The sequence below is a fragment of the Bos grunniens genome, chromosome 27 (genome assembly GCF_055505025.1).
Source record: "Bos grunniens cultivar Pamir isolate PY7600 chromosome 27, Bosgru_T2T1.0, whole genome shotgun sequence".
Lineage (NCBI taxonomy): Eukaryota > Metazoa > Chordata > Mammalia > Artiodactyla > Bovidae > Bos > Bos grunniens.
The window spans coordinates 35,968,655-35,982,181 of record NC_141191.1 but is presented as its reverse complement, the minus strand read 5'-3'; the positions used below and the strand labels follow the sequence as shown (position 1 = coordinate 35,982,181).

Sequence of the window (13,527 nt, the reverse complement as noted above, 5' to 3'; positions counted from 1 at the left end):
TTATCATAGGAACAGGTGTTCACTGTTCTCTAAATGTTTGGTGAATTCACCTGTGAAGGAAGCCATTGATCCTGGATTTTTTGTTGTTAATTTTATTACTATTATTACTGATTCAAGTCATTACTGGCAATTTGTTCATCTTTTCTATTTCTCCCTGATTCAGTATTAGGAGAGTACACATTTCCAAGAATTTGTACATTTCTTCCATTTTGACCATTTTACTGGCATATAATTATCTTAAATAATCTCTTATGATCCTTTGAATTTATGTGGTGTTGGCTGTAGCTTCTCCTTTTACATTTCTGATTTTATTGATTTGGGCTCTCTATTTTTCTTGATGAGTCTAGATAAGGGTTTATCAGTTTCCTTCATCCTTCTCAAAGAATCACCTCTTAGTTTCATTAATATTTTTAATTTTTTAGCCTCTATTTCAATTACTTATACTCTGATCTTTATTATTTCTCTTCTTCTACTAACTTTGGGTTTTATTTCTTCTGTTTTTAGTTCCTTTAGGTGTAAAATCAGGTTGCTTGATATTTTTCTTCTTCTTTTTTTTTTTTATTCTTCCAATTTTATTTTATTTTTAAACTTTACATAATTGTATTAGTTTTGCCAAATATCAAAATGAATCCGCCACAGGTATACATGTGTTCCTGTATCATTAAAAAATTCCCTCAGAAATGCTTTTTCTTTGCCCCATGGATTTGGGATTATTGTGTTTTGTTTTCATTTGTCTACAGGTATTTTTAAATTTTCTATTTAATTTCTTCCATGATCCATTAGTTGTTTAGCAGTATATTGTTTAGCCTCAACATGTTTCTATTTTTTGTACTTTTTTCTTGTAGTTTATTTCTAGTTTCATAGCATTCTAGTCAGAAAAGATGCTGGATATAATTTCAATTTTCTTAAATTTACTGAGACTTGTTTTGTGGCCTACCCTGGAGAATGTTACAAGGCAGCTGAAACAGTGTATTCTGTTGCTTTGATGTGGAATATTCTGCATTTGTATCTATAAATTCCATCTGGTCTGATGCGTCACTTAAGACCAGTCTTTCCTTAATGATTTTATGTCTGAATGATCTAAAGATGTAAGTGAGGTGTTAAAGTCCCTCACTAATACTGTGTTTACTGTCAGTGTCTCCTCTTACACCTGATATTTGCTTTATGTAACTAGGTACACCTATGTTAGTCGTTCTTGTTTAGTAGCCAAGCCATGGCCAATTCTTTTGTGACCTGCATCTCTTGCATTGGCAGGCAGATTCTTTACCACTGAACCACTTGTCCTATGTTGGATGCATATACATTTACAAACATTTCATCTTCTTGGATTGATCCCTTAATCATTATATAACATCCTTTGTCTAACAGTCTTTGTTTTGAAGTCTGTTTTATCTTATATAATTAAGTATTGCCACCTCAGCTTTCTTTTGATTTCCATTTGCATGGAATACCTTTCCTGATTCCCTCACTTTCAGTCTGTGTGTGTCTTTGCAACTGACCATGGGCAGATCTGAAGTGAGTCTCTTGGAAGCAGTATACGTACATATATAGGTCCTATTTTTTATCCATTCAGTCATTCTGTTTCTTTTGATTGCAGCATTTAGTACAATTACATTTACAGTAATTATTGATAGATATGTACTTATTGCCATTTTGTTAAATGCAGGATACTAAAGCAATAGGAGTCTGTTGCATTTCTATACACTAATAATGAATTAACAAAAAAATATAAAAACAATCCCATTTAGAATCACATCAAAAAGAATAAAATATCTAAGAATAAATCTAAGGAGGTAAAACACCCATACTTGGAAAACTAGAAGACACAGATGAAAGAAACTGAAGATGATAAAAGCAAATGGAAAGTTATACAGTGCTCACAGACTGGCAGAATTAATATTGCTAAAAAGGCCATAGTACTCAAAGCAATCTACAGATTCAATGCAATTCTATCAAACTATTAATGGCATTTTTCACAGAACTAAAACAAACAATTCTAAAATTTGTATGGAAACATAAGACTCCAAACAGCCAAAGCAATCTGAAGAAAGAAGAAAATAGCTGGAAATATCATACTCCTTGGTTTCAAACTATAGTACAAAGAGACAACAACAAAAAATATGATACTGGCACAAAAACAGATATACAAATCAATGGAACAGAACAGAGAGCCTAAAAATAAACCCATGAACTTATGATCAATTAATTTTCAACAAAGGAGGCAAGAATATACGATAGAGAAAAGACAATCTCTTTAATAAGCAGTGCTGGGAAATCTGGACAGCTACATTTAAGGAATAAAACTGAAACATTTTTTCACACCATACATTAAAATAAACTCAAAATAGATTAAAAACATAAATGTAAGACCAGAAACCATAAAACTCCAAGAAGAAAACTTAGGCAGAATAATCTGACATTAACTGCAACAACCTTTTGGATCTGTCTCTTAAGGCAAAGAAAACAAAAATAAACAAATGAGCTCTAATTAAACTTAAAAGCACAGGAAACTATTGGTTAAAGAAAAAAAACAACCTACTGAATGTGAGAAAATGTTTGCAAAAATATGGTTGATAAGGGGTTAATATTGAAACTACATAAACAGCTAATACAACTCAGTATCAAAAAACCAATCTCAGTATCAAAAAAGTGAAAACGAAAGTCATGTCCGACTTTTTGCAACCCCATGGACTCTACAGTCCATGGAATTCTCCAGGCCAGAATACTGGAGTGGGCAGCCTTTCCCTTCTCCAGGGGATCTTCCCAACCCAAGGATCAAACCAAGGTCTCCCACATTGCAGGCAGATTCTTTACCAGCTGAACCATCAGGGAAACCCAAGAATACTGGAGTGGGTAGCCTATCCCTTCTCCAGCGGATCTTCCCAACTCATGAATTGAACCGGGGTCTCCTGCATTGCAGGCAGATTCTTTACCAACTGAGCTATCAGGGAAGCCCTAGTATCAAAAAAAACCAACCTGATTTAAAAATAAGCAGGAGACTTGAATACACATTTTTCTAAAGACATGCCAATAGGTATATGAAAAGATGGCAACATCACTAAACATTAGGGAAATGCAAATCAAAACCATGATTGAGAGATCATCTCACGTGTGTCAGAATTACTATCATCAAAAAGACCACAATTAACAAATGCTGGTGAGCATTTGGAGAAAAGAACCACTGTACACTATGTTTTCCACTACAGAAAACAGTATGGAGATTTCTCAGAAAAACAAAATTAAACTACCATCAGTCTGTCAGTCACTTCAGTCGCTCAGTCGTGTCCGACTCTTTGCGACCCCATGAATCACAGCACGCCAGGCCTCCCTGTCTATCACCAACTCCCAGAGTTCACTCAAACTCATGTCCATCGAGTCGGTGATGCCATCCAACCATCTCATCCTCTGTCGTCCTCTTTTCCTCCTGCCCCCAATCTCTCCCAGCATCAGGGTCTTTTCCAATGAGTCAACTCTTCACATGAGGTAGCCAAAGTATTGGAGTTTCAGCTTCAGCATCAATCCTTCCAATGAACACCCAGGACTGATCTCCTTTAGGATGGACTGGTTGGATCTCCTTGCAGTCCAAGGGACTCTCAAGACTCTTTTCCAACACCACAGTTCAAAAGCATCAATTCTTTGGCTCTCAGCTTTCTTCACAGTCCAACTCTCACATCCATACATGCCCACTGGAAAAACCATAGCCTATGATTCAGCAATTCCATTCCTGAATATATATCCAAAGAAAACAACACTAATTTAAAATTATACATACACCCCAATGTTCATAGAAGCATTATTTATAATTGCCAAGACACAGAAGCAACATAAGTGTCTGTCAACAGGCGAATGCATAAAGAAGATGTGGTGTGTGTGCATATATATATGTATGTATATATATATACATACATACACATACATATACATATATGTATATATGTATATACACTATATCTATATACACACACACACGTGTGTGTGTGTGTGTATATACATATATATATATATATATATATATAATTCAGGCATTAAAAAAGAATGAAATTTTGCCATTTAAACTACATGAATGGAACCAGAGAGTATTATGAAACTACATGAATGGAACCAGAGAGTATTATGTTTAGTGAAGTAAGTCAAACAAAGACAAAGAAAAACACTCTATGTTATCATTTATATGTGGAATATAAATTTAAAAATGCATGAATATGACAAAACAGAAATAGACCCTCAGAGATAAAGGCCAAACTAGTGGTTATCAATGCGAAGAGGGAAAAGGGTGATATGGGGGAATCAGAATCGCCCACTGTTCAGATTGTAACATTAATAGTTTTCCCTCCATTGTGAGGCAATACCCTAAAGGATACTTTATGGTCTACTCCCATACTAATCTTCAGTAAGACACTTATCAAGTGTCCAGAGGTTAAGCACAGATTTGAAAATACTGTACATATTTAGTCTGGAACCAAAAGCTCATTCTAGACTTCCTTTTCCTATCAGCAATAATTTTAGGGGAATAGTCTTAACATTTGTCCAAAACTCTTCAACCTATTAAATCTAGATAGCATATTCCTGTATGCATTTTAACTTTATTTCATTATTGTCGATATTTTGCATGGCACCCAGTCATATTTGAGATATACAGCATTTATTACAAAGGATGAACAGAAACAATAAATTTATCAATTTTCAAATTATTAGACTTACTTCCTCAGAACCACAGTCACAGGCTTCATTTCCCTCCACTCTGCCATTGCCACAGATTTCTATCGGACTATCCTGCATTTGTGGCTTATTCTGAAGACACTGGGCCCCCACGTTTGAAATGAAATGTTCAAAGTCTCTCAAACTGCAATCGCTAAAAGTCTTCATACCACTGGATTGCCTAAAAATGGATCCATATAATGTTATTGGCATTATTCTTCTGAAAACACAATTCTATATTATACAAATCAATTTCAAAATGCTAAATTCAAGAGGTAATGATAAATGTTCATAACAAATGCTTAGAGGCCAGTCATTCCTCAGGAGGACATGTGATTTCATTCACTGAACACATATTCTCTTAAAACAAAATCAAGTTCAACAGGAAAAACTAAACAACCCAATTAGAAAATGGGCATAGGATTTGGATACACATTTCTGAAAGAAGACACATATAAATGAACAATGGGTACATGAAAAGGTCATCAACATCACTAATCATCAAGGAAGTCCAAATCAAAAGAAAAAACAATGAGCTATCACCTCATATCTGTTAAGATAGCTATGATTCTTTTTTTAATTTATTTCTTTAACTGGGGGAAAATTTCTTTACAATGTTGTGTTGGTTTCTGCCATACAACAACACGAATCATCTATAATTATATGTATGTACCCTCCCTCTTGATTCCTTTAAAAATAGATGAACATTGTTGGCAAGGACATGGAGAAACTGGAAACATAGTACATTGTTCGTGGAAATGTAAATCCAGTCTCTGCTGAAGATAGTAAAGAGGTTTCTCAAAAAATTAAAAATAGAATATCATATGATCCAGCAATCCTGCTTCTAGGTATACATCCAAAACTATTGAAATTAGAATATGTAAGTGATATCTGTACTCCTATGTTTATTGCAGCATATTTACAATAGTAAAGATATGGCAGCAACCTAAATGTCATTGAAAGATGAATGGATGAGCAAAATGTGGTACGTACTTGCAATGGAATATAATTTGCAATGGAATATTATTCAATCTTTAAAAAAAGAAGCAAGTTCTGCCATATGCAACAACAGTACGAAATCTCAAGGTCATTATGCTAAGTGAAATAAGCTAGTCACAGAGTATGAAATGCTTCATGATTTCATTTATATGAGATATTTAGAAGATTCACACCCACAGATGTAGAGTTGCTAAGAGGCTAGGAGGAGGGGGAAATGGGTATAAAGTTTCAGTTATACAAGATGGATAAATTTTAGTGATCTGCTGTTCAACACAGTAACCACATCTAAGTAATAACTTTAAAATTCATTAAGAGAACTCCTGTTGAATATTTCCACTATATATATATTAAGAATACACTAGGGTTTCCCTGTTGGTCCATTGGTTAAGAATCTGCCTGCCAGTGCAGGAGACATGGGTCCAATCACTGGTCCAGAAAGATCCCACATGCCTTGGGGCAACTAAGCCCTGCCACCACAGCTTCTGAGTCTGCACTTGGGAGCCCTTAAGACACAACTGCTGAGGCTACATGCAGCAACTGCTGCTGCTGCTGCTGCTAAGTCGCTTCAGTTGTGTCCAACTCTGTGCGACCCGACAGACGGCAGCCCACCAGGCTCCCCGTCCCTGGGATTCTCCAGGCAAGAACACTGGAGTGGGTTGCCATTTCCTTCTCCAATGCATGAAAGTGAAAGTGAAGTTGCTCAGTCGTGCCCGACTCTTAGCGACCCCATGGACTGCAGCCCACCAGGCTCCTCCGTCCATGGGATTTTCCAGGCAAGAGTACTGGAGTGGGGTGCCATTGCCTTTTCCCATGCAGCAACTGCTGAAGACCAAATACCCAAGAGCCCATGCCCCACAACCAGAGAAGCCACCACAGCGTGAAGCCCGGGCACCACAACTAGAGAGTAGCCTCCACTGCCCACAACTAGAGAAAGCCCACACCTGGCAACAAAGACCCAGGGCAGCCAAAAACACATACATACTAAAAAAAAGAAACAAAGAAAAGAACCGAGTAATTTTGGAGAATGACAAGATGGCTTCCAAATGACCAAATGACTTCCAACGAATAGGAAGACTCTAAGCTAACTTCCTCCCATGCGCACATCAAATCTACAATTTACAGAGCAACTACTGATGAGAAAGATTAGAAGAACAGCAGAAAAGATCTTTTACAACTAAAGATATGAAGAAGGAACCATAAGTAGATGAGTGGGAGGGGTGGAGACATGGTAAAGTCAAGACTCATACTCCTGGATGGGTGACCCACCAGTAAGTTCAGCTCTAGCTTCCTCAAGAGCAGCCTCCCCCACCAGTCAGCTCTGCCCTCACCACCAGCCTCCCCAACAAGGACATATCACTAACCTTGGTATCTCTTGAACTCTGACCCCACCAACCAGTGGGCAAACATCAACCTCAGTACCACCAGAGCCCCAGAGCCTGCCATTTCAGGACCCAGCTGATCCACCAGCAGGCAAGCAACAGCCCCAGGAGTCTCTGAGCTCCAGACCTACACATGAGCAGATTAACAGTATTTTTGAGATACCCTGGGCCCCTTATTTGGCCAACCTGGGATTCAGCCCTGCTCACTAGCAGGCTGTCAACAGCTCTGGGACACACTGGACTGTGCAGTAAGCCATTTCAGGAACTGGTACCACCCACCAGCAGACAGATAATAGGTCCATGCAGGACCCCTGGCCCCACAGCCACCCATCTCAATCCCAGTTCCAGCAACCAGTGAGCAATGAGGTTCCACAGCCAGCCTCCTTGTGACACAGCTCCACCCACCAGTGGCTGGTGGCATCTGAACAAGGCAGAGATTAGCAATCAATTGAAGAGGGGCCAACCCAGCCAAGTCTACCGGACAACCCACAGTAGTTAGTCCACAGCAATAGAAGGATACTCATAGCCCTCTCAGGGAGAACCGCTAGAGCATATAGCGCTGGTGACCAGAGAGGAATGTGCTGCTGGGAGTCCTTACTCCCTTCACTTCTGAATTCATCTGTTGTACAGACTATATTAAAAGTTACCTACTTTTAAAAAGCAAATATAAATTAAGTCATCAAAATAATGTATTAGGAAGATCACTGAAATAATGAAGTTTGTACAAATATATTTTAATGTTCTTTTGCTACTTGGTTTAAATTAATTCCAATATAATAACTGTCTTCTATATGAGATCAACATGAAGTAGAGAAAATAACAAAGATTTGAGTTAGATAAACTTGTTGACTAGTACCAATCTTGAGACTTAATGAGATTTTAAGCAAAGTGATTAAACTCTCTCTCTGTTTTCTTATCTCCAAATAGGGGTAATATCCATCCACTTCACAGGCTTGTTATGAGGATTAAATGTTAATAAGTGCCTAATTAAACTTTCTGGCTTATAGTAAGTGACCAATAAATCACTGATGAGATTACTGACATCAGCCACAGTTGTCCACTTATAACCTGTGTATCTGATGTAGAGTCATTTAGGCTCTGTGTACTCAAAGGCATTTTAAAAAAACACATGGAGGACAGCAGACAGCGGCCAGGACGCTAGAGTGAGGCAGCCAGAGCCAAGTAACCCGGCAGTTCCTTTTGCTACGGACCTGTTGCCGTGCGCAGTGGTGGCTGGAGGCTTTGCAGGTGAGAAAATGGCATTTGTGAAGAGTGGATGGTTGCTGTGACAGAGTACCATTTTGAAGCACTGGAAGAACTGGTTTGACCTGTGGTCAGATGGTCACCTGATCTATTATGGTGACCAAACTCGGCAGAGTGTAGAAGACGAGGTCCACGTGGCAGTGGACTGCATCAGCATCTGCGTGCGATATGAATGTCAGGATATTCAGCCACCAGATGGGAAGCCGAAAGACTGTATGCTGCAGATTGTTTGCCAAGATGGGAAAACCATCAGTCTTGGTGCAGAAAGCACAGATGATTGTTTGGACCGGAAATTTACACTCCAGGATTATATTGGCTTATGTTGGCTCAGAAGTCATGTATGATGAAGACAGCTGTGGTTCCCTCCCCACCTTCTTACACAGACTATGCTGCACCAACCCTTGAGCAGGCACATGGCTATGGTCCAAACAGTGGCGCATACCCACAAGGAACTCAAGTTCTCTATGCTGCAAATGGACAGGCTTATGCTGTACCCTATCAGTACCCATATGCAGGGCTTTATGGACAGCAGCCTGCCAACCAAGTCATCATTCGTGAGTGGTATCAAAACAATGACAGTGACCTGGCGCTGGGCATGCTAGCTGGAGCAGCCACAGTCATGGCCTTAGGGTCTCTGTTCTGGGTCTTGTAGGGTCCTTGGAACCTAGATGCACATAGCTTCTGATATCCCTGTGTGCAATAATGTAATTTGCAGGGCATTTCTGTTTGTTATAAATGCTTTTAATAATAGGTTTAATAGTTCTTTTGAAAGTAGTGACAAAATACTTATAAGTATATAGAAGTACTGCAGAGAAAGATTTGGACTGCTGTTTAGCTAAAATGTGGACTATATGAGGCCACTGGCTCATTCGAGGAGTTTCCTTATAAAACTCTCTCAATACTTTATTTGAACACACTTGTTTTGAAAGGCCATTTTCTTTTTAGAGTTAGGCCTTAGTTCTTAAGGGATAATTTATTTTAGTGTTTTGCTGGTAACATGGTGATGATGTAGGACTGAGTGAATGACTGTGGCAAGAAAAACTGCAGTTTTTTGGTTTAATGTCAGACTTTGAAACCTCAGACCAGAACTGGCTGCATGTTACTTCAGGAGTTATAGGCTGGAACCTTTCTTAGGCAGCAGTGTGATAGCCCACAGCCTCTGGGGCTCCAGCAAAGCAAACTGCTCAGGATGATGGGCGGGATGGCAGTTCCCCCCTTGAAAATGGTGCTTTTTCATTTTATTCTTATTTGTTTGTTTTTGGTTGCGATACTTAGAAAGCATCCCAAAAAAGGAGTAGACTTGAGTGTCAACATTTTAGGGCTTTATCATTTAAAACTTGAAGAAGGCACAACAACTCCAAAAAAGTGTGTGGAGGTAGATTTATTTTATTCAGAGGCATCATGCTTTTAGTGTTTGCTTTGAGCATTCTTTATTGCCACTTCAGCCTACTTATAGCTTATTTTTCTACTTGTTGATAAAGTAGTATTAAGAGAATGGTGAGGAAAGGGAAATTAGAGCCATAGTTGCAGTGTTCCTGTCTCAGGGGATTGGGCTACACTGAGGATGTGTCTTATGTCCTTCTGAAGGCTGTTGATGAGCTCATCTCCTGTCCTGTGTAGGACTGGGCACTGTTGCTGTCCCTGAGCTGTGTTGCATGGTGAGGGAAACTCAGGTTATAGATGGGAATTTCGGCCTAGAGACATGAATGACCTGCTCAAGATACCTCTCTACCTACCTGACTAGGACACCAGCCTTGCTTTTATTTCTGACTTTAGTGAACCACTTAATTTTGAGCCCCAACTTATATGTGAAGCTCTGAAAAACTGAGGGTCCTGCATTTCTGCTATTTCTTATTTCTTTATCTATATAAATTTTAAAACTTCACTTATTCCAGCTTTCTGTCCTGCATGTTTTAAAAAATGTACATTTACAAAGGCACAATGAAGGTCTCTGTCCCTATACTCCATGTGCCCATGTTTCCATAAAATACACTCCTAGAAGGCAATGGCACCCCACTGTAGTACTTTTGCCTGGAAAATCCCATGGACGAAGGAGCCTGGTAGGCTGTAGTCCATGGGGTCGCTAGAGTTGGACACGACTGAGCGACTTCACTTTCACTTTTCGCTTTCACGCATTGGAGAAGGAAATGGCAACCCACTCCAGTGTTCTTACTTGGAGAATCCCAGTGACGGGGAGCCTGGTGGGCTGCTGTCTATGGGGTCGCACAGAGTCAGACACGACTGACGCGACTTAGCAGCAGCAGTAGCACAAACTGTGTTTATATTTTATGTGGCCAGTTACCGACACAGTTTTTTATTTCACTTGTCAGTCCACTCCAGCTCTGAGGCAGACTTAAATAGATCTATCTCTGTATGGAAACGAGATGCCAAAAGAGAGTTGTGGTGACCACAGGTCTGTTTCCCAGCCAGTTCCACTGTACCTGTTGACACTGGAGAGTCTGCTTCCAGCTGAAAAGAAGTATACTTGGCTGTCATCTCTTTTGATGTGTCATGTGGTGGAAAGTTGCCAGATGTTATGTGTGACAACACTGGTTTTGATAGTTTAAAATGTTACTAATTTTACATCATATGTAATAAGAATAGCTTTGTTCAGATGGTAATCATTATTCAAGCTGTATCCTTTACAAATAAAATACTAAACTCAGTTTTTAATGTTGCACTAGAGTGTTAATTTTGAACTAGGAATTACTGGAACCACAGATACTGAGTTATGTCACTGAAATGCCCTTGAAGCAGATGGTCTCCCTGTGCTCCCCTGGCTTTCCCCTGACAGACTGGGGGGAGCTGTGGACTGAAGTCCTGACATACACGTGATCCCCCATCTCCAGTCCCTGTCCCTAGCTGGGCAAGCCACGCTGGGCAACTGTAGTTGAGTCTGGAAGTTCACGGTCCCTAGTGACTTGATCCTGAGAGGAAATGCATGCTCAGCATAAAGACGGGCTGAGATGCTTCATTTCCTTGGCCCCAATTCTCATAGATGCCAATCTTTTGGTCACCTTGCTTAGGTAGTCCTAAATCAAGAAGTTAGGTGAGGTGGAAGGAAATTGTTCACTTTAATTAAAGGAAAATGCTTAGTCAGCATTTTACTTCCACGTGCACTTTTAAATAACTGGCCATTGATATTGAACACATGCCAGTCTGCTTGTTTCTTAGCTCTGTTCGTTTAATTTCTTGAGTTAACTTCAGGGTTAGATTTAAAGAAAAGGGAGAGGTGAGCCACTGTGTTTCAGATCAACATTCATGAAATGGGCCTGACTGGGATGCAAGATCTGGATCATGGGAGAAGTTCCTGCATTGATACAGAATTACCCACGTTTGTTTTTCTACATTAATTGTGATTCGGTGCGATCTTTTTCTCCTTCCCAAGTTTACAGACACCAGCATAGAATGCGGTTCCATTTTTTCCCCTAGGGTTGATCTTTTCTTTTTTCTTCCAATTGCTTGCCTGTCTCTAGTATTCTGTGGTGTCTTCAGAACCAGTTTTTCCCTGTATATGCAAATGGTATGTTTATAAGTGAAAATGTTAATACATTAAATGATTGTTAACCTTAAAGCATAGAAAAATTAAAAAATACATGGAAAAAGACAACTGGAAATAATAATATTTGCTTTACTTACACGGTTTCTTTGAAAATTACATAAAATAATATTTGAGAAGTACTGTGGAAATGCAAAAGATACATCTATATACATTTATAGATAGATCTTATATATTCATTTATATACCTTACATATAGATGCAAATAAAATTGTTAAATTTCATAAAAATTAAGATAACACTTGCCCTACACACAGCAAAAAAGTTTCCTTAAGAAAATGGAGAATATGTATGAAAGCATTTGAGATATCATAAAGCAGTATACAAATCCAAAGGTTTATTAACACAGATTCTAAAGCCAGAATGACTGGGTTAAAAACTCTGGACTGGGAGGAGCCAAGATGGCAGAGGAGTAGGACGGGGAAAACAATTTCTCCCCCACAAATTCATCAAAAGAGCATTTAAACGTCGAGTAAATTCCACAAAACAACTTCTGAATGCCGGCAGAGGACATCAGGCACCCAGAAAAGCAATCCAACTCTTCGAAAGGAGGTAGGAAAAAATATAAAAGACAAAAAAAGAGACAAAAGAGGGAGGGACGGAGTTCCGTCCCGGGAAGGGAGTCTTAAAAAGAGAGAGGTTTCCAAACACCAGGAAACCTTCTCACTGCCGAATCTGTGCCGAGCTTTGGAAGCACAGAGGGCAACATAACAGGAAGAAAAAATAAACAATTAAAACTCGAAGATTGCGAGTCCTACGGTAACTCCCCCAGCGGAGAAGCAGCGCAGACGCCTGCACGCGCCATTAGCAAGCGGGGGCTGGGCAGGGAGGCGCAGCGCGGGCTGCATCGCTTAGAGTAAGAATCTGGCCTGAATACCCTGAGCACTATCTGAGCGAAATAATTTGGGCTAGCAAACCAGACTGTGGGATATCTACCACGCGAAAAGCCAGCCCCAACCTAAGACACCGCCAGGCCTGCGCACGGAACAAAGAATTGAACAGAGATAGCCGGCTGCAGACCTTCCCCCTCCGGTGACAGGCAGCCAGAGCCGGAAGGGGGCAATCGCAGCCCCAGAGAGACATTATCTATAAAACTGTAAGCAGGCTTCTTTGCTAACTAAAACTTTTTGGGGGTCTGGACGGGCAACATCTGCCTGAGAAGGCGCGCCGGTTTTACACCCAGATAACCGAGTGGCGGGGAGGCGATAAGTCGCAGCATTGGCGCTCGCCAAACACCTCATCGCTTGAGCTGCTCGGACCTGGGAAGAGCACAAAACTCAGGCCCAACTGAGTCTGCGCCTCTGAGGACTACCCGAGTGCCTGAACCTGAGCGGTTTGGACCTGGGAGGTACATGCAACCCAGGGCCAGCCTCGGATTGTTCCCGGCGGAACAACCTAGAGCCCGAGCAGTGTGGGCAGGGAGGCTACACGCGCCGTGAGCGGGGGCAGACCCAGTGTGGCTGAGGCACTGTGAGCGCACGCCAGTGTTATTTGTTTGCAGCATCCCTCCCTCCCTCCCCACAGCGCGACTGAACAAAGAGAAGAAATACAGCTCCACCCATCAGAACACCGACACAAGCTTCCCTAACCAGGAAACCTTGACAAGCCACCTGTACAAACCCACACACA

The 13,527-nt window shown here is 40.4% G+C and overlaps 1 protein-coding gene and 1 pseudogene across 11 annotated transcripts in view; one reads left to right on the top strand and one right to left on the bottom strand.

Moving 5' to 3' along the window:
• The window catches only part of ADAM32 (ADAM metallopeptidase domain 32), a 180,539-nt gene that overhangs the window by 84,603 nt on the left and 82,409 nt on the right, over positions 1–13,527 (bottom strand). For all 11 annotated transcript variants that reach the window (XR_015156223.1, XR_015156224.1, XR_015156225.1 and 8 more), the window contains one exon: positions 4,702–4,879. Coding sequence is in view for 8 of the 11 variants with exons in the window: in XM_086380389.1 (XP_086236515.1) it covers positions 4,702–4,879 (178 nt within the window). In the remaining 3 variants the exon portion in view is untranslated. The remainder of the gene's footprint in view (positions 1–4,701; positions 4,880–13,527) is intronic.
• Positions 8,333–8,968, top strand: LOC147343795 (pleckstrin homology domain-containing family B member 2-like; annotated as a pseudogene).